This window comes from Ylistrum balloti, unplaced genomic scaffold (genome assembly GCF_031769215.1).
Source record: "Ylistrum balloti isolate Yb309-2 unplaced genomic scaffold, AGI_CSIRO_Ybal_v1 Utg369670, whole genome shotgun sequence".
NCBI classification, from domain to species: domain Eukaryota; kingdom Metazoa; phylum Mollusca; class Bivalvia; order Pectinida; family Pectinidae; genus Ylistrum; species Ylistrum balloti.
In genome coordinates this window covers 826405-847948 of record NW_026781916.1, presented here as the reverse complement: position 1 = coordinate 847948, position 21544 = coordinate 826405, and the positions used below count along the sequence as shown (strand labels likewise).

The 21544-nt window shown below is 34.7% G+C and overlaps 1 protein-coding gene across 1 annotated transcript; it reads right to left on the bottom strand.

The window, feature by feature from the left end:
* Window positions 1–19947: 19947 nt before the first annotated feature.
* Window positions 19948–20997, bottom strand: LOC132562222 (sodium-dependent glucose transporter 1-like). The gene has a single exon (XM_060226959.1). It carries the CDS (start codon window positions 20995–20997, stop codon window positions 19948–19950), a length of 1050 nt encoding a protein of 349 aa, XP_060082942.1.
* Window positions 20998–21544: the final 547 nt, after the last annotated feature.

Below are 21544 nucleotides of genomic sequence, written 5' to 3'. Positions count from 1 at the left end.
TGTTATTTCAACTTATATTAATCACTCTTGCTGGCCCAGATGTAAACACACAAGTGATCTTATCGTGGGATGAAACCAGAGTACCTTGGGAAAGACATGTGGTCGGGCAGGTGATCTGTTACCTGTTCCAGGAGTCAAACCACATTTAAGTGAAAGACAAGTTTGAACCACCGAATCACCATTTGAACAAAGGTAGTTTGCAGTTCCGTAAATAAAACAAAATTAAATTTTCTCAAGATTATTTTATGAAAAAACTTGAAAATAATGTGTAAGGTGAATGTGGCATAATATAATATACATATAATATGAAAGTGTCTGCACCCTGATCCAACAAAAGCCAGGTTTCTGTATAAAATGTGTTATAGGATGCTTATTTACATATACAGAAGTTAACTACAGGTATATCTTTTGTTGTCAACTCTGCCAAAATATATGGTATTTCAACATTCAGGTATTCAATAATACCATGTAAGCATTAAGATACACATTAGATACAAATTGTAGACATTGACAAGGGCATCCTTTTGACCTTTATTCATTTGAGTAATACATGTGCTGGCGCAAGGTTTGTGTAATAAGTAATTATGTTTACATACGACATCATAGTTTATTCATTTACTATTTTAGTTGCCTTGTATATTCTATAGAGGGGAATAAAGGTGATAAGAGAATAAGGCAGGAAAAGAAAATAAGGGAGAAAAGGAGAATAAGGACGGAAAGGAGAATAAGGGAGGAAAGAAGAATAAGGGAGGAAAGGAGAATAAGGGAGGAAAGGAGAATAAGGGAGGAAAGAAGAATAAGGGAGGAAAGGAGAATAAAGGAGGAAAGAAGAATAAGGCAGGAAAGGAGAATAAGGGAGGAAAGGAGAATAAGGGAGGAAAGAAGAATAAAGGAGGAAAGAAGAATAAGGCAGTAAAGACAAATAAGGGAGGAAAGGAAAATAAGGGAGGAAAGGATAATAAGGGAGGAAAGAAGAATAAGGGAGGAAAGGAGAATAAGGGAGGAAAGAAGAATAAAGGAGGAAAGAAGAATAAGGCAGGAAAGAAAAATAAGGGAGGAAAGGAGAATAAGGGAGGAAAGAAGTGTCACGCACACCTGTATGTTTACCTGTGCATTGTTATTGAGTTGGTCACGTGAGCGGGTATGCGAGTGTGAGCGGAACAGTGGACATTGACTGTCCAGGTGACCAGCACGCCTTTGTTCTGTTTTCGTTACCTGTTTGCCGACTTTATGGCGTGAGTGACTTTGTTTAGTCGTGGAAATGAAGCCCAGACATCTGACTGGGGTAAGTATTCTGTCTTTCTTTCGTAATATGCTGTTTTATGTGGTTGTTTATTGCCATATTTACGATGTCCTTCTTATAGGTCAAGCTATCTATTGTCGGTGCGTGTTCGTTCATGCGTAGCTTTCAGTGTTTACGATGCATGTTTATTTTCTAGGATTTAACGTTGAATTAGGCTGGATACATTTGAAAATTGTTATTGTACATCTAGAGTGGCTATTTTGTCAGTTATTTAGTCGTTGTAAAACCGTAAAGTACACGTAGAAATGTGGTTACGTTCGTGTTAAAAAAAATATGGAAGCCGTGAGTGGAAGTCATGTGCGCATGAACCGGTGTGAGAGCGTCACGGTATAAATTCTATGGAAGGCCGTTAGTGTCGTGTATGTTTCGCGTAACGATATGGTTGTTTTGTTGAATTTTGATATTGTGTATTTTATCACGCACCGTAGAATTGTAAAAATGTAGTCGTGTATTCCCCTTGTATTACACAAACAAGTAATAGATCATTGATTATGAATAATGTTAATTTACTGGTTAATTGTAAGAAACCTTGTGAGTTATATGTAATTGTAGTCATTGGTGGAAGGATGAACGTTTAGTGGTCTTTTGTTTTTGTTTAAAGCTTCACATGATGGGTAAATCAAAATAGAGCCTACAGAAGGTCAGCACCGCTGGAGCGCCAGGTCTTCGCCGTGCAGTAACGGGACCGACCAACGTTACATCTCAGTTACTCAGGGTCTAGGTCAACTGCAAAGAAGGATTGTCTCCAGGGACAGGCTGTCATGTAGCGACTCGGCTGTAATATGTAAGCTAGTCACCGCCCTATCAGTGAGGGAGTTTTCATGATACGGTTGCTTTGTCAGCAATTCGTCTTTGTGTTGGGAACTGAGCGAGTCGTTCCTTTACAACTCGGACTTTGTCAGTCCACGGAAGCTGTTTTGCGTGCACTCTCCGTGTGCACTATTCGACACATTGGAGATGTTGATTGTGAGACCACCTTGTAACTTGTCTGTGAAGAGACTAGCCATCTTTACTGTTAAAGTGTATGAATGGAGAGTGATTGTGAGTGTGACTGGGTGTTTGTAGTTTTCATGTTCTCTTTGTTAATAAATTTGTGTATATGTTCATTTGTTGTATTCTTGTGTTGATTTCCTGATATACTGCACAGAGGCACGTCCCACGTTACAAGAAGAATAAGGAAGGAAAGGAGAATAACGGAGGAAAGAAGAATAAAGGAGGAAAGAAGAATAAGGCAGGAAAGAAAAATAAGGGAGTATATGAGAATAAGGCAGGAAAGGAAAATAAGGGAGGAAAGGAGAATAAGGGAGAAAAGAGAATAAGGGAGAAAAGAGAATAAGGGAGGAAAGAGAATAAGGGAGGAAAGAAGAATAAGGCAGGAAAGAAAAATAAGGGAGTAAATGAGAATAAGGGAGAAAAGAGAATAAGGACGGAAAGGAGAATAAGGGAGAAAAGAGAATAAGTCGGGAAAGGAGAATAAGGAAGGAAAGAAGAATATAGGGAAAAACCTAGAGAAGGATACATCAATTTGATGATGAAGAGTTAATAAAAGTGAGAAAAAGGTAATGTTGTGTTTTGACAACTTTTTATTTAAAAAATGGCATTTATTCTCAGTACATTCTTATTTTGAAAAAAAAGTCTTCATACGAAAATAGTTATGTATAATAAACATCCAATGTACAAGTGAATATTTACTGGATGCATTATGGAACAATAGATTTGAAATATTATTCAACAAGCCACGAATGTGTCTCCTTTTCATTGCTATTTGTATTGATTCTATAACCAACAAAACCAGTACTTTTATTAGTAAGTTGAAATAGGTCTGGAAAGTGCAAACATGCATTGACCTAGCCGTGACAATGCATCAACACGCTGATTAAAACACAGGGAAAATCTTAGTGATAAGTGAAAAGGAGAATATGGCAGGAAAGAGAATGTAGGCCGCCATGAGTTACTGTGCTCAATGTACACAAAGCTGAAATTATTGCAGTTGACCGATCCCTGATATTGCGCGTGTCCTCCCCGAACAGCTATATGTACACCACACGTGTTCCATTGGGTACAAACCGAGCTACGTAGTATAAGGAGGCTAACTTACAGCGGTCATGGTCTGGGTTGCAAGAAAGTCCCAACAAACTCTCGCATTATATTGCCTAACAACATCAAATTGAAACGTCAAACGATGCATGGAAATGCACAGCACAAGATGAGGCCTCAGGATCTCCTCTCGATAGCATCGATAAGTTCCCGTTACTTATCACTAAATGTGTATTAAAACAATCAGAACTTCCTCCACAAGCCATAACCAATCCAATTTTAGATCTGTCGTGCTTCAAAAAACAGGGGTCTGCAATACGCTCTCATCGACGCCTGTGTATACGATGACGAACATCTGGTCGAAATAACGTGAATTATGTTCTTCGGTGAAGAGCATGGAATTCCAACATCCAATAGGAAACGTCTGGGGTCAGGTGACGTCAAACATCGCATCGACATACTCCACGTTGAGGTGCTAGTGGCAAACCAACATACAGGCGACGTGGGCGAAAATTTGCCTCTCGCAGTCTATTTTTATACATTGTTTGGTGGATTCGATTGTTTCTGTGGTATTTCGTGATGATCTGGCTCCCGTCAATATCCTGTCGCGCAAGTGGCCAGCCAGATAAGCCGATCTTAAGATCGCAACGTTATTCTAGGATGTCCGGATCCCAGTTTGTCATCCACTCTTGTGACGTTGAGATGTAACACTTACCTACTAACAGTCGATTTGCGGACTACGAAGCGAGTAGCGACCTGTTGTTGAGTGCTTCTTTCAGTGACGAATGCAAGAGCCAGCCTTCTCTCAAGTTGGGGTAGCCGTAGCATATTTGTAAAAAAAAAATTATTGGATGCAAAGGTTTTTCCGAGTACGCGTTATGGTGATAGTCAGTTATCGATACTGGTTTGTATGGAAAAGAACGCAAGTTTTTTGTACAGTCACGGTTTGTTGTTAATCTAAGCGCACCGGATGTGAATAAGATTTTTGTCACGAATCACGGATCTTTAACATCTTTGGGGATTGGTAAGGCTCCCAAATATTCCTTTTCCTTTTTATACAGTTATGTATATTCAATACAAAATAGTCGACAATTAAAGAAGTTTGCCTTCCTGTATTACAGTTCATTATACCGAAATTACAAGATGTTTTGCTATATTTTTCATTATTCATTAACGGCGACTTCAACAATGTGTGATATATTCCTCATTTTTGTTGTTTGTTTTGTTTTGTGTTTGTTTTATTATTCTAGCTGATCAGTAAGCGTAATGCTGAGTATTTGAAAATGTCTTGTAGTTTGTCGGTACGTTCATAATAAGGTAACAATATAAAAGTATCATTTTTTGCCAAGTGTCAAAAAAAGGGAGGGGGAGGGGAGGGCGATAAGCCGTGACTGTTAATTATTAAGATAAACTGATGTTTGATAAAGTAATAGCATTAACTCTTTCCTGTGACGATTACAACAAAATAGTGTAACGGCCTTTGCATCATCTGAATTGCAATGAGTACCAGGATTATATACTTCAATCAGTACTAACTGTTCGTTTCAAAATGTCATCAAAATTCACAGAATGTAACATGAATATGAAATGATTTCTTTTAAAATTAAAAACGGTATTAACACGATAACATTTGTATTACTGACAAAATCCATTCAAATGGGTTGAAGTAAATGCTTCTTTTTACACAACTTACTAATCACGTGATATGTTGATATAACCGTCTGTCATCCTTCGATGTATTTCTCGTTACAATACAAACTGCCTACATACATCAGTAACGATTATCAAAATACATTGTGTACTTATGTGACTGATAATCGATCAGTTTTTTCTTTGAGTTCATGATTTCAGTAAAATGTAAGGACGCGCTCTTAAAACAAGGTCAACTCTACACAATATGGACCAAGTATTAATTTTCTGAGAATGTAAGCAGCATTTTTTAGTTGAATTTAGCATAATTCTTGTTATAATGAAATGCCAACTTTCTCTTTCAGGAAAAGTATTGATTTAAATTGATCTAATTAATTATAAAATGGTTTTTAACACGTCTTGAGCACTGTTTGACCTACCTGTAATGATGGGAAATCTTACCACTTGGATAATAATCGCAAATCGCTGTATCGCAAACAATGGTATACTCATTCTTCTATAGTTGACGTAAACTGTGAATCAGAAACAGTTTTGATTGCTTGACTTTAAAAGCTATCTTTAATTGATGATGAAGATGTTTTTTAAACTGCCATTTATCAATTAACTGATTAATCATCATTGTTATGTTGAGTTTTTTTATCTTTCTTTTAAACCAGTTAATCATCATTGTTATGTTGAGTTTTTTTTAACTTTCTTTTAAACCAGTTAATCATCATTGTTATGTTGAGATTTTTATCTTTCTTTTAAACCAGTTAATCATCATTGTTATGTTGAGATTTTTTATCTTTCTTTTAAACCACTTAATTATCATTGTTATGTTGAGTTTTTATCTTTCTTTTAAACCAGTTAATTATCATTGCACGTTTTGTTTTTCGTTTACTTTTTATCTTATTTTTTTCCTAATATTGTATGTGTATTTTATGCCGTATCAATTTATTTTTAAAATACTATATATGTATTCTATGACGTATCAGCTTATTTCTTTGTTCGGATAGAGTTTCAAAACTAGATTCAAGATACAAAGAATTTCTACTAGAGTACGAAGGCAAATCAGGCTGAAGTTTTTCTAATTTGTCTGCGTCACCGAGAGTACACCCATCCCATACCTCACAACAGTATTCTAGTATAGGCAGAATATATGATCTGAACTTTTACTTAAAGTTTTCCTATTTAATATATATTTCAATTTACGTAAGACACCCAGTTGTTTTGATGATTTTTTGCAAATATTTTCAATGTGAGTACTCTATTTACAATTTTCATCCAAGGCTACTCTCAGGTGTTTATGACTGTCAACGAAATCAGCACTTACATCATTAAATTTCAAGTCAATAACATACTCAAGTTCAAAATCAGAAATAAGTAATGCTTTTGTTTTTGTGGGAATGAAATTTCCCAGCCATTTATCCGCACAATTTAGAATTTTCTTTAAATTGGGGAATGACATATAATATCTTGATAAGCAGAGTTCATATCAGCGATCGCCAATGTCGCATTTGAGATAAAGAAATTAATTGAAAAAAAATTGAGCTTGGTGTCTTCATAATCCCATATTTAATAATTTTAGGAAGAGTTTGCCACTCTTTATATTTACAGGGTGACCGCCAGATCAAATATTCTCCTATCCAATATAGAGAACTGTCACGTTTTGTGAGGCTAATACACGTTTCTTCTAAACACGATCAATATAAACAATATCTGCTATCAATTTTGTTTCTTTATTTTTCTATTTTTGATGTTCTGACGACCTCATTGCCCTTTATAGCGTACAATTACATGAGTTTCTAAAACAGGACACACCAGCTGTATTTAATTAAAATCAGTTTATGCTAATGAAGAAATAGCGTATATCTATTTCATATCAATTTCAAAGTACAACATACTATTGAATCAATACAGTTTTGACAAAAAAATTTGAGTATTAACCTGAATAATATCAAGTTCAATGTAAGTAGAACTTCCGATTACTTAGTGTAGTTTTAAACTTAATTTATTTGATAACAATCGCCAAACAAGTTTCCATCTCATATAAGTTACTACTGTTTACCTGGATAGAAGAGGCCATTTTCACGTCCTTTCCGGAAATCGAACCCCGAGCGCTGAGGTGAAATACCAAGGTATTACCAGGCGCCACCCGAATTTCCGATTACGACCAAAACAGATACCATACACCTTACTATATCTTTATCAAATATTTTTGTTAAAAATATTGTCCTAACGGTAATTGTTGCACCGACTAACACGTGAATATCATATTTAGATAAAAACATAAAGATAAAGTAGAGCCAAATAGTAAAACTAACCGCTATTTCGTTCTACATAGCACGCGTGTCTGATGCTAGAGCTAAGAGGCGTATGCCTAGGTGGTGACTGAAGAAGTCATCGAAAGAACTGTGATATTCTAGTTGAGGAGCTGCAAGTTCCATTGTTTTATAAATGTCCTGATAAGTCAAGGAGCTCATCTGATTTTAACTTTGAGTCGATATTTATGATATACTTACACAGATGAAATAGGATATACACATACAGACACTGTAGGTAAACCTCTGGAAGTGTACATCATTCTTTGTCCCTTTTTGTCTTTCTTCATCTCTCATTCCGTCGGTAGTTAAAGACATAACGTTGTATGTTTTCAGTTGTTTGCTCTGAGTGAGAATCTACAGAATTATATTCTCGAGGAGTTATATATATATCTGACAAGTCACAGGATAATTGTTACAAATTTGTATCTCAATGAATTACATCATAGATATTGATTCTTGGTATTGTATAACAAATGAAATTTGAGGTTTCATACGCATTTTGTTGTAGAGGGAAAATGTCGAGAAAAATCCTATCGATATTATCATTTAAATTCAACATCTTTTTAATCGCATTATTTTTTATGAAGTGATTATTTGAGATTGTAAACCATATTCCCATATTGATGTTAGTTTTTAATTATTATCATTTTCATGACTTGTCCGTAACTCCCGTCAAACATTGAAACGATAGTTGCTAGATCTACAAGATATACTTGTTTCTTGCGTTTTCCCGTTTCTCCATTTATTCATTTATTTATTTATCTTTTTTTCAAGACATGGTTCTATGAATCATCTCCTTTCCGGTATTTTATGATGTGTCAGCTTATTTTTTTTAATATTGTATGTGTATGTTGTCGAAAACATCGACGTCGAATCCGTTAAACGCCGTACATATCACCTTGATTACCACATCTCCTCTACTCCATAGACTGGTTAGTGTTTTCTTTCGTGTCTTTAAATTGAAACTGGCATCAATGAAAGGTGAAGCAAATTGTATTCGGTGGATATACTTTAATGGTTGTACCATATCCTACGATATCATAGATACGAAAGAAATATGACTTTGATAAACGAAGGTAAATCCCTTCATTTTTTAAGAAAGATTTGTATGATAGCCTTTCTTATGAACAACATATTTCTATTTATTTTATTGTATTTTTACAAATATTATATAAGGCATTAATAAATATATGTATTAAAATTAATTATATATACATATATTTTATCCAGAATTTTAATTATTATTTGATTTGGAAATTACATTTTGTTTACACATGTTTTAATTAGTAAATACTTATTTTCTTAATATGGTGTCCTTGTTTTAGCGAAAGCATCGAATTCGTTCAAATTACAAACATATCACTTTACATATAGTATGTCGTTTCCTCTAATCCATAGACTGGTAAGTGTTTCCATTTATAGCTTTTCTGTTTTGTCTTGACAGAAATGCTCCGATTACATATGTTGTTAACAATACAAATGACTCGATCAAAAGGATGTATGTGAACCACATCGGTGAGTAATGTTCCATCATCGATCCGATGATCACGGGATTAACAGTGGCTCCACAGTCGGCGGCGATGTTTAAGTAGGATGATATATGTCCAGTCACAGGGAAGTAATCTTCCTCTGTCCACGTAAATACTGTTGGTAAAATCACGGCAAAGACAAATCCCAATAAAGCGACTGACAGCCATAAACCGCTATCAGAGGATTGTAAACTACAAAATGTTGTACTCAATAACATCACTGAAACTAGTAGGCATAGTACTCCTAAGATTTTCTTAGGATTTAAGTAGGATACCCAGAACACAGCTACGAGTCTCCCCATTCCCATACAGCTGTAGAACGCACACAATATATATGAAGAATTTGATGTTGTCCACTTAAACTGGGTTATACAAAAAGTGGATAGAAACCCAGAAAACGATTCTTCTATAGCAGTGTAAACACCTGACATTAGGCCGATGTTAATGAGAATCATAACTTTTCGACTTGTTGAAATATATCCTGATGACGTCACTTCCGCTATATCACGATCAGCGTAAATGTTACATTTGAATGATGAAAACATCATCATATACATCAACGCTACCAGCAGGCAAATAATGGCAGGTATCATATAAGCATAAAACAATGGCGATATGATGTAATATTGTGTTGATATCGTCTCATTATCTTTGGTAAGGTTCCTTGAAGAGAAGAAGGTTACTCCTTGGTTGCTAAAATTTCTGTTTTCGCCATAAACGTCCGCTCCTTCTGAATGGTTATTGTTTCTATGATCGACTGTTGTATGGTTGAATGTGCTCTGCTCAGCTTGCTGCCATGGAGACAAAAACTGGGCTGTTACGACAGGGGCGATAACTCCACCAATAGAATCACTGAAATACATGGCCTGCATAAAACTTCGTCCACTTTTGCCCCAGACGGCTAACATCTCTGCATTTGTAGCTGCGTAATAAATATATTTCATTAGAACTTTATCATTGCAAATACAATTGTCTGCAAACCTTGAAAATAATCATGCTTTACAAAATTGACACTTTAATTGGAATATTTCAGTATGAAAAATAGCTTTATTATGTTTCGTATAATTTCCGGTTTACCTGAATCAATTATTCCTATACAGAATCCAACAACTGCGTGCATTGTTACCATGGCGACGTGTAAGTTACAAAATGAAATGGTAACCAATGAAACGGCAGCTAACGTCAAGGCCAAAAACTGTATGATGAATTTGTCAACATGTGTATTGACTGATCCATAGATAAATGATCCGACAACAAAACCAAAGCTGAGGAAGGTCATACAAAGAGAAGATTCATCGAGCGTGACGTTTGTTATTTTCTGGAGGTCGAACAAAGCTGTACTCGATAGGGCGAAGATCCAACCCTGCAAATATGAACACAAACCAATTATATAATGTGAATTTCAATATATATGACATTACAACCACATGTCAATCACATCTCGTTGTCTAAAGCATTCTTAATTTTAAAACATATAAACGTTACAACAATTATGGATGAGAACATTTTGTCTGTGTTTTAACACGTTTCTGTTCTTAAAATAATATGAACACTCTTTCCGGAAACATGTGTCTATATATTTATATGGATAGACAGAGAAAGGGGTTGGTAATTGAATACATACATAACTAATTTTTAACATATACAAATATACATACTTATACTTACAATGAGGAGAGTCCCCCTCCGACACCGACGGTAGAAATTGACACTACACACTTTTCAAAAACTTTCGACTTATCTATTGTTCCTCACATCCTGTGCTTTGATTTTTGTTCTACTTTTTACTCAGTTCGTTCTTGGAAATAAGTTTCTCTTGTGCCGTTGGCATCGGAAGGATCGTTACTTAATGCAAAATTTAGACTTTTATACTTACTTAAAACAGTTTTCAACTGAACTTGATAGAGAGAATGTGGCAATATAGATATAGAAGTAGGGGATTAATTAGGACAGAAAGGGAGTGCAAGCAAAACAATATTCAGAATCTATTTGTTTCTACAATAAATTGTTGCGTTTTTGTTGCTTTTAACACGTTTTCTTGAACTTTGAAATTCAGTATTACCATGTAGTAAAAGCTGCAGGTCAAGTGGAATAAAATAATTTCGTTCGCGGTAGAGAGTAATTCTCTGACCCGAATAATTATTGCAGAAAAGGAAGAAGTGAAATGTATCTTCAATCGGATGTTCACATTGGAAGTGACGAAAATCTATTAAATTGGCATGGAATTAGTGATCGTGTAGTGTGCTAGAGTTATTTCTCAGTCTGGTATGTAAGATATTACTTTTTCGGCCACCAATTAGATAATGCATGTGGACTTGTACTGCATTTTGCCTACGAAGATTATTTTTAAAAACTGTATATGATACACCGTGTTTAATAACGAGATTTAAATGATTCCAGAGTCGGACTGTAGAAGGGAAAAAGACAATGCTGTTGACTGAAGTCGATAAATGGGCAAAGAAGAATTTTCGGAAAATCGGAGATTATATCGGGAAGCATCTGATACAGACGGGGGAAGTAGAGAAGGAAGATAATTAGATGTAAGCTTATTATGAATTTGATAGAATAATTGTAATTTCCGTCTAGTTCTTCGTTCGGATAGAGATTCAAAGCCAGATCCAAGATACAAAGAATTCTACTAGAGTAAGAAGGCAAACCAGTAATGATCATCACAGCCTCTAGCTGAAGTTTTTCTAATTTGACTGCGTCATCGAGAGTACACCCATCCCATACCTCACAACAGTATTCTAGTATAGGCAGAATATATGATCTGAACTTTTTCTTTTACTTAAAGTTTTCCTATTTAATATATATTTCAATTTACGTAAGACACCCAATTGTTTTGATGTTTTTTCGGGATATTTTCAATGTGAGTACTCCACTTACAATTTTCATCCAAGGTTACTCCCACGTGTTTATGACTGTCAACGAAATCAGCACTTACATTATTAAATTCCAAGTCAATAACATACTCAAGTTCAAAATCAGAAATAAGTAATGCTTTTGTTTTTGTGGGATTGAAAATTACCAGTTATGTATCCGCCCAATTTAGAATTTTCTTTAAATTGGGGAATAACATATAATATCTTGATAAGCAGAGTTCATACATGCGATCGCCAATGTCACATTTGAGATAAAAAAAAAATTTGATTGACGAAAAAATATTGAACTTGGTGTCTTCATAATCCCATATTTAATAATTTTAGGAAGAGTTTGCCAGCCACTCTCTGTATTTACAAGGTGACCGCCAGATCAAATAGTCTCGTATCCAATATAGAATTGCCACGCTTTGTGAGGCTAATACACGTTTCTTCTAAACACGATCAATATAAACAATTTCTGCCATCAATTTTATTTCGTTATTTTTCTGTTTTTAATATTCTGACGACCTCTTTGCCCTTTATAGTGTACAGTTACATGAGTTTCTAAAACAGGACACACCAGCTGTGTTTAATTAAAATCAGTTTATGCTAATGAAGAAATAGCGTATATCTATTTCATATCAATTTCAAAGTACAACATACTATTGAATCAATACAGTTTTGACAAACACTTTTGAGTATTAACCTGAATAATATCAAGTTCAATGTTATTTTTATTCTGTAAAATTTCCTTGTGATAATCAGAATTTAGTAAGTAGAACTTCCGATTACTTAGTGTAGTTTTAAACTTAATTTATTTGATAACAATCGCCAAACAAGTTTCCATCTCATATAAGTTACTACTGTTTACCTGGATAGAAGAGGCCATTTTCACGTCCTTTCCGGAAATCGAACCCCGAGCGCTGAGGTGAAATACCAAGGTATTACCACGGCGCCTCCCGAATTTCCGATTACGACCAAAACAGATACCATACACCTTGCTATATCTTTATCAAATATTTTTGTTAAAAATATTGTCCTAACGGTAATTGTTGAACCGACTAACACGTGAATATCATATTTAGATAAAAACAAAAAGGACTTAGATCAAGTAGAGCCAAATAGTAAAACTAACCGCTATTTCGTTCTACATAGCACTCGTGTCTGATGCTAGAGCTAAGAGGCGTATGCCTAGGTGGTGACTGAAGAAGTCATCGAAAGAACTGTCATATTCTAGTTGAGGAGGTGCAAGTTCCATTGTTTTATAAATGTCCTGATAAGTCAAGGAGCTCATGAGATCTCCTTGCTACGCAGGATTAGAGATAGGTCTTCCAACTACCGTTATTTCAACTTTGTCCATATTAGTTATGTAATATGTTAATATGTATATATCATATGTTATCTAGAGTTTCTGCTGTGTCCCTGATTTTAACTTTGAGTCGATATTCATGATATACTTACACAGATGAAATAGGATATACACATACAGACACTGTAGGTAAACCTCTGGAAGTGAACATCATTCTTTGTCCCTTTTTGTCTTTCTTCATCTCTCATTCCGTCGGTAGTTAAAGACATAACGTGGTATGTTTTCAGTTGTTTGCTCTGAGTGAGAATCTACAGAATTATATTCTCGACGAGTTATATATATATCTGACAAGTCACAGGATAATTGTTACAAATTTGTATCTCAATAAATTACATCATAGATATTGATTCTTGGTATTGTATAACAAATGAAATTTGAGGTTTCATATGCATTTTGTTGTAGAGGGAAAATGTCGAGAAAAATCCTATCGATATTATCATTTAAATTCAACATCTTTTTAATCGCATTATTTTTTATGAAGTGATTATTTGAGATTGTAAACCATATTCACATATTGATGTTAGTTTTTAATTATTATCATTTTCATGACTTGTCCGTAACTCCCGTCAAACATTGAAACGATAGTTGCTAGATCTACAAGTTAGACTTATTTCTTGCGTTTTCCCGTTTCTCCATTTATTCATTTATTTATTTTTTTTCAAGACATGGTTCTATGAATCATCTCCTTTCCGGTATTTTATGATGTATCAGCTTATTTTTTTAATATTGTATGTGTATGTTGTCGAAAACAGCGACGTCGAATCCGTTAAACGCCGTACATATCACCTTGATTACCACATCTCCTCTACTCCATAGACTGGTTAGTGTTTTCTTTCGTGTCTTGAAATTGAAACTGGCATCAATGAAAGGTGAAGCAAATTGTATTCGGTGGATATACTTTAATGGTTGTACCATATCCTACGATATCATAGATACGAAAGAAATATGACTTTTATAAACGAAGGTAAATCCCTTCATTTTTTAAGAAAGATTTGTATGATAGCCTTTCTTATGAACAACATATTTCTAAGCCAATATTATATAAGGCATTAAGAAATATATGTATTAAAATTAATTATATATACATATATTTTATCCAGGATTTTAATTATTTTTGTGGATTTGATTTCGAAATTACATTTTGTTTACACATGTTTTAATTAGTAAATACTTATTTTCTTAATATGGTGTCCTTGTTTTAGCGAAAGCATCGAATTCGTTCAAATTACAAACATATCACTTTACATATAGTATCTCATTTTCTCTACTCCATAGACTGGTAAGTGTTTCCATTTATAGCTTTTCTGTTCTGTCTTGACAGAAATGCTCCGATTACATATGTTGTTAACAATACAAATGACTCGATCAAAAGGATGTATGTGAACCACATCGGTGAGTAATGTTCCATCATCGATCCGATGATCACGGGATTAACAGTGGCTCCACAGTCGGCGGCGATGTTTAAGTAGGATGATATATGTCCAGTCACAGGGAAGTAATCTTCCTCTGTCCACGTAAATACTGTTGGTAAAATCACGGCAAAGACAAATCCCAATAAAGCGACTGACAGCCATAAACCGCTATCAGAGGATTGTAAACTACACAATGTTGTACTCAATAACATCACTGAAACTAGTAGGCATAGTACTCCTAAGATTTTCTTAGGATTTAAGTAGGATACCCAGAACACAGCTACGAGTCTCCCCATTCCCATACAGCTGTAGAACGCACACAATATATATGAAGAATTTGATGTTGTCCACTTAAACTGGGTTATACAAAAAGTGGATAGAAACCCAGAAAACGATTCTTCTATAGCAGTGTAAACACCTGACATTAGGCCGATGTTAATGAGAATCATAACTTTTCGACTTGTTGAAATATATCCTGATGACGTCACTTCCGCTATATCACGATCAGCGTAAATGTTACATTTGAATGATGAAAACATCATCATATACATCAACGCTACCAGCAGGCAAATAATGGCAGGTATCATATAAGCATAAAACAATGGCGATATGATGTAATATTGTGTTGATATCGTCTCATTATCTTTGGTAAGGTTCCTTGAAGAGAAGAAGGTTACTCCTTGGTTGCTAAAATTTCTGTTTTCGCCATAAACGTCCGCTCCTTCTGAATGGTTATTGTTTCTATGATCGACTGTTGTATGGTTGAATGTGCTCTGCTCAGCTTGCTGCCATGGAGACAAAAACTGGGCTGTTACGACAGGGGCGATAACTCCACCAATAGAATCACTGAAATACATGGCCTGCATAAAACTTCGTCCACTTTTGCCCCAGACGGCTAACATCTCTGCATTTGTAGCTGCGTAATAAATATATTTCATTAGAACGTTATCATTGCAAATACAATTGTCTGCAAACCTTGAAAATAATCATGCTTTACAAAACTGACACTTTAATTGGAATATTTCAGTATGAAAAATAGCTTTATTATGTTTCGTATAATTTCCGGTTTACCTGAATCAATTATTCCTATACAGAATCCAACAACTGCGTGCATTGTTACCATGGCGACGTGTAAGTTACAAAATGAAATGGTAACCAATGAAACGGCAGCTAACGTCAAGGCCAAAAACTGTATGATGAATTTGTCAACATGTGTATTGACTGATCCATAGATAAATGATCCGACAACAAAACCAAAGCTGAGGAAGGTCATACAAAGAGAAGATTCATCGAGCGTGACGTTTGTTATTTTCTGGAGGTCGAACAAAGCTGTACTCGATAGGGCGAAGATCCAACCCTGCAAATATGAACACAAACCAATTATATAATGTGAATTTCAATATATATGACATTACAACCACATGTCAATCACATCTCGTTGTCTAAAGCATTCTTAATTTTAAAACATATAAACGTTACAACAATTATGGATGAGAACATTTTGTCTGTGTTTTAACACATTTCTGTTCTTAAAATAATATGAACACTCTTTCCGGAAACATGTGTCTATATATTTATATGGATAGACAGAGAAAGGGGTTGGTAATTGAATACATACATAACTAATTTTTAACATATACAAATATACATACTTATACTTACAATGAGGAGAGTCCCCCTCCGACACCGACGGTAGAAATTGACACTACACACTTTTCAAAAACTTTCGACTTATCTATTGTTCCTCACATCCTGTGCTTTGATTTTTGTTCTACTTTTTACTCAGTTCGTTCTTGGAAATAAGTTTCTCTTGTGCCGTCGGCATCGGAAGGATCGTTACTTAATGCAAAATTTAGACTTTTATACTTACTTAAAACAGTTTTCAACTGAACTTGATAGAGAGAATGTGGCAATATAGATATAGAAGTAGGGGATTAATTAGGACAGAAAGGGAGTGCAAGCAAAACAATATTCAGAATCTATTTGTTTCTACAATAAATTGTTGCGTTTTTGTTGCTTTTAACACGTTTTCTTGAACTTTGAAATTCAGTATTACCATGTAGTAAAAGCTGCAGGTCAAGTGGAATAAAATAATTTCGTTCGCGGTAGAGAGTAATTCTCTGACCCGAATAATTATTGCAGAAAAGGAAGAAGTGAAATGTATCTTCAATCGGATGTTCACATTGGAAGTGACGAAAATCTATTAAATTGGCATGGAATTAGTGATCGTGTAGTGTGCTAGAGTTATTTCTCAGTCTGGTATGTAAGATATTACTTTTTCGGCCACCAATTAGATAATGCATGTGGACTTGTACTGCATTTTGCCTACGAAGATTATTTTTAAAAACTGTATATGATACACCGTGTTTAATAACGAGATTTAAATGATTCCAGAGTCGGACTGTAGAAGGGAAAAAGACAATGCTGTTGACTGAAGTCGATAAATGGGCAAAGAAGAATTTTCGGAAAATCGGAGATTATATCGGGAAGCATCTGATACAGACGGGGGAAGTAGAGAAGGAAGATAATTAGATGTAAGCTTATTATGAATTTGATAGAATAATTGTAATTTCCGTCTAGTTCTTCGTTCGGATAGAGATTCAAAGCCAGATCCAAGATACAAAGAATTCTACTAGAGTAAGAAGGCAAACCAGTAATGATCATCACAGCCTCTAGCTGAAGTTTTTCTAATTTGACTGCGTCATCGAGAGTACACCCATCCCATACCTCACAACAGTATTCTAGTATAGGCAGAATATATGATCTGAACTTTTTCTTTTACTTAAAGTTTTCCTATTTAATATATATTTCAATTTACGTAAGACACCCAATTGTTTTGATGTTTTTTCGGGATATTTTCAATGTGAGTACTCCACTTACAATTTTCATCCAAGGTTACTCCCACGTGTTTATGACTGTCAACGAAATCAGCACTTACATTATTAAATTCCAAGTCAATAACATACTCAAGTTCAAAATCAGAAATAAGTAATGCTTTTGTTTTTGTGGGATTGAAAATTACCAGTTATGTATCCGCCCAATTTAGAATTTTCTTTAAATTGGGGAATGACATATAATATCTTGATAAGCAGAGTTCATACATGCGATCGCCAATGTCACATTTGAGATAAAAAAAAATTTGATTGACGAAAAAATATTGAGCTTGGTGTCTTCATAATCCCATATTTAATAATTTTAGGAAGAGTTTGCCAGCCACTCTCTGTATTTACAAGGTGACCGCCAGATCAAATAGTCTCGTATCCAATATAGAATTGCCACGCTTTGTGAGGCTAATACACGTTTCTTCTAAACACGATCAATATAAACAATTTCTGCCATCAATTTTATTGCGTTATTTTTCTGTTTTTAATATTCTGACGACGTCATTGCCCTTTATAGTGTACAGTTACCCGAGTTTCTAAAACAGGACACACCAGCTGTGTTTAATTAAAATCAGTTTATGCTAATGAAGAAATAGCGTATATCTATTTCATATCAATTTCAAAGTACAACATACTATTGAATCAATACAGTTTTGACAAAAAAATTTGAGTATTAACCTGAATAATATCAAGTTCAATGTTATTTTTATTCTGTAAAATTTCCTTGTGATAATCAGAATTTAGTAAGTAGAACTTCTGATTACTTAGTGTAGTTTTAAACTTAATTTATTTGATAACAATCGCCAAACAAGTTTCCATCTCATATAAGTTACTACTGTTTACCTGGATAGAAGAGGCCATTTTCACGTCCTTTCCGGAAATCGAACCCCGAGCGCTGAGGTGAAATACCAAGGTATTACCACGGCGCCTCCCGAATTTCCGATTACGACCAAAACAGATACCATACACCTTACTATATCTTTATCAAATATTTTTGGTACAAATATTGTCCTAACGGTAATTGTTGCACCGACTAACGCGTGAATATCATATTTAGATAAAAACATAAAGGACTTAGATAAAGTAGAGCCAAATAGTAAAACTAACCGCTATTTCGTTCCACATAGCACTCGTGTCTGATGCTAGAGCTAAGAGGCGTATGCCTAGGTGGTGACTGAAGAAGTCATCGAAAGAACTGTCATATTCTAGTTGAGGAGGTGCAAGTTCCATTGTTTTATAAATGCGCTGATAAGTCAAGGAGCTCATGAGATCTCCTTGCTACGCAGGATTAGAGATAGGTCTTCCAACTACCGTTATTTCAACTTTGTCCATATTAGTTATGTAATATGTTAATATGTATATATCATATGTTATCAAGAGTTTCTGCTGTGTCCCTGATTTTAACTTTGAGTCGATATTTATGATATACTTACACAGATGAAATAGGATATACACATACAGACACTGTAGGTAAACCTCTGGAAGTGTACATCATTCTTTGTCCCTTTTTGTCTTTCTTCATCTCTCATTCCGTCGGTAGTTAAAGACATAACGTGGTATGTTTTCAGTTGTTTGCTCTGAGTGAGAATCTACAGAATTATATTCTCGACGAGTTACATATGTATCTGACAAGTCACGTGAAAATTGTTACAAATTTGTATCTCAATAAATTACATCATAGATATTGATTCTTGGTATTGTATAACAAATGAAATTTGAGGTTTCATACGCATTTTGTTGTAGAGGAAAAATGTCGAGAAAAATCCTATCGATATTATCATTTAAATTCAACATCGCATTATCTTTTATGAAGTGATTATTTGAGATTGTAAACCATATTCACATATTGATATTAGTTTTTAATTATTATCATTTTCATGACTTGTCCGTAACTCCCGTCAAACATTGAAACGATAGTTGCTAGATCTACAAGATAGACTTGTTTCTTGCGTTTTCCCGTTTCTCCATTTATTCATTTATTTATTTATCTTTTTTTCAAGACATGGTTCTATGAATCATCTCCTTTCCGGTATTTTATGATGTATCAGCTTATTTTTTTAATATTGTATGTGTATGTTGTCGAAAACATCGACGTCGAATCCGTTAAACGCCGTACATATCACCTTGATTACCACATCTCCTCTACTCCATAGACTGGTTAGTGTTTTCTTTCGTGTCTTGAAATTGAAACTGGCATCAACGAAAGGTGAAGCAAATTGTATTCGGTGGATATACTTTAATGGTTGTACCATATCCTACGATATCATAGATACGAAAGAAATATGACTTTTATAAACGAAGGTAAATCCCTTCATTTTTTAAGAAAGATTTGTATGATAGCCTTTCTTATGAACAACATATTTCTAAGCCAATATTATATAAGGCATTAAGAAATATATGTATTAAAATTAATTATATATACATATATTTTATCCAGAATTTTAATTATTTTTGTGGATTTGATTTGGAAATTACATTTTGTTTACACATGTTTTAATTAGTAAATACTTATTTTCTTAATATGGTGTCCTTGTTTTAGCGAAAGCATCGAATTCGTTCAAATTACAAACATATCACTTTACATATAGTATGTCGTTTCCTCTAATCCATAGACTGGTAAGTGTTTCCATTTATAGCTTTTCTTTTTTGTCTTGACAGAAATGCTCCGATTACATATGTTGTTAACAATACAAATGACTCGATCAAAAGGATGTATGTGAACCACATCGGTGAGTAATGTTCCATCATCGATCCGATGATCACGGGATTAACAGTGGCTCCACAGTCGGCGGCGATGTTTAAGTAGGATGATATATGTCCAGTCACAGGGAAGTAATCTTCCTCTGTCCACGTAAATACTGTTGGTAAAATCACGGCAAAGACAAATCCCAATAAAGCGACTGACAGCCATAAACCGCTATCAGAGGATTGTAAACTACACAATGTTGTACTCAATAACATCACTGAAACTAGTAGGCATAGTACTCCTAAGATTTTCTTAGGATTTAAGTAGGATACCCAGAACACAGCTACGAGTCTCCCCATTCCCATACAGCTGTAGAACGCACACAATATATATGAAGAATTTGATGTTGTCCACTTAAACTGGGTTATACAAAATGTGGACAGAAACCCAGAAAACGATTCTTCTATAGCAGTGTATACACCTGACATTAGGCCGATGTTAATGAGAATCATAACTTTTCGACTTGTTGAAATATATCCTGATGACGTCACTTCCGCTATATCACGATCAGCGTAAATGTTATATTTGAAAGATAAAAACATTATCATATATATCAACGCTACCAGCAGACAAATAATGGCAGGTATCATATAAGCATAAAACAATGGCGATATGATGTAATATTGTGTTGATATCGTCTCATTATCTTTGGCAAGGTTCCTTGAAGAGAAGAAGGTTACTCCTTGGTTGCTAAAATTTCTATTTTCGCCATAAACGTTCGCTCCTTCTGAATGGTTATTGTTTCTATGATCGACTGTTGTATGGTTGAATGCGCTCTGCTCTGCTTGCTGCCATGGAGACAAAAACTGGGCTGTTACGACAGGGGCGATAACTCCACCAATAGAATCACTAAAATACATGGCCTGCATAAAACTTCGTCCACTTTTGCCCCAGACGGCTAACATCTCTGCATTTGTAGCTGAGGAATCAATATATTTCATTAGAACATAATCCTTGCAAATAGAATTGTATGCAAACCTTGAAAATAATCCAATATTAACAAATTATTTTAGGTTGATGAAACATTTCCTTTTCAACCTCGAGGTTAACTATTGTCTCAATGCATAAATGATTTAAACAATATATATGCTTTACAAAACTGACACTTTAATTGGAATATTTCAGTATGAAAAATAACTTTATTATATTTCGTATAATTTCCGGTTTACCTGAATCAATTATTCCTATACAGAATCCAACAACTGCGTGCATTGTTACCATGGCGACGTGTAAGTTACAAAATGAAATGGTAACCAATGAAACGGCAGCTAACGTCAAGGCCAAAAACTGTATGATGAATTTATCAACATGTGTACTGACTGATCCATAGATAAATGATCCGACAACAAAACCAAAGCTGAGGAAGGTCATATAAAGAGAAGATTCATCGAGCGTGACGTTTGTTATTTTTTGGAGGTCGAACAAAGCTGTGCTCGTGAGGGCCAGGATCCA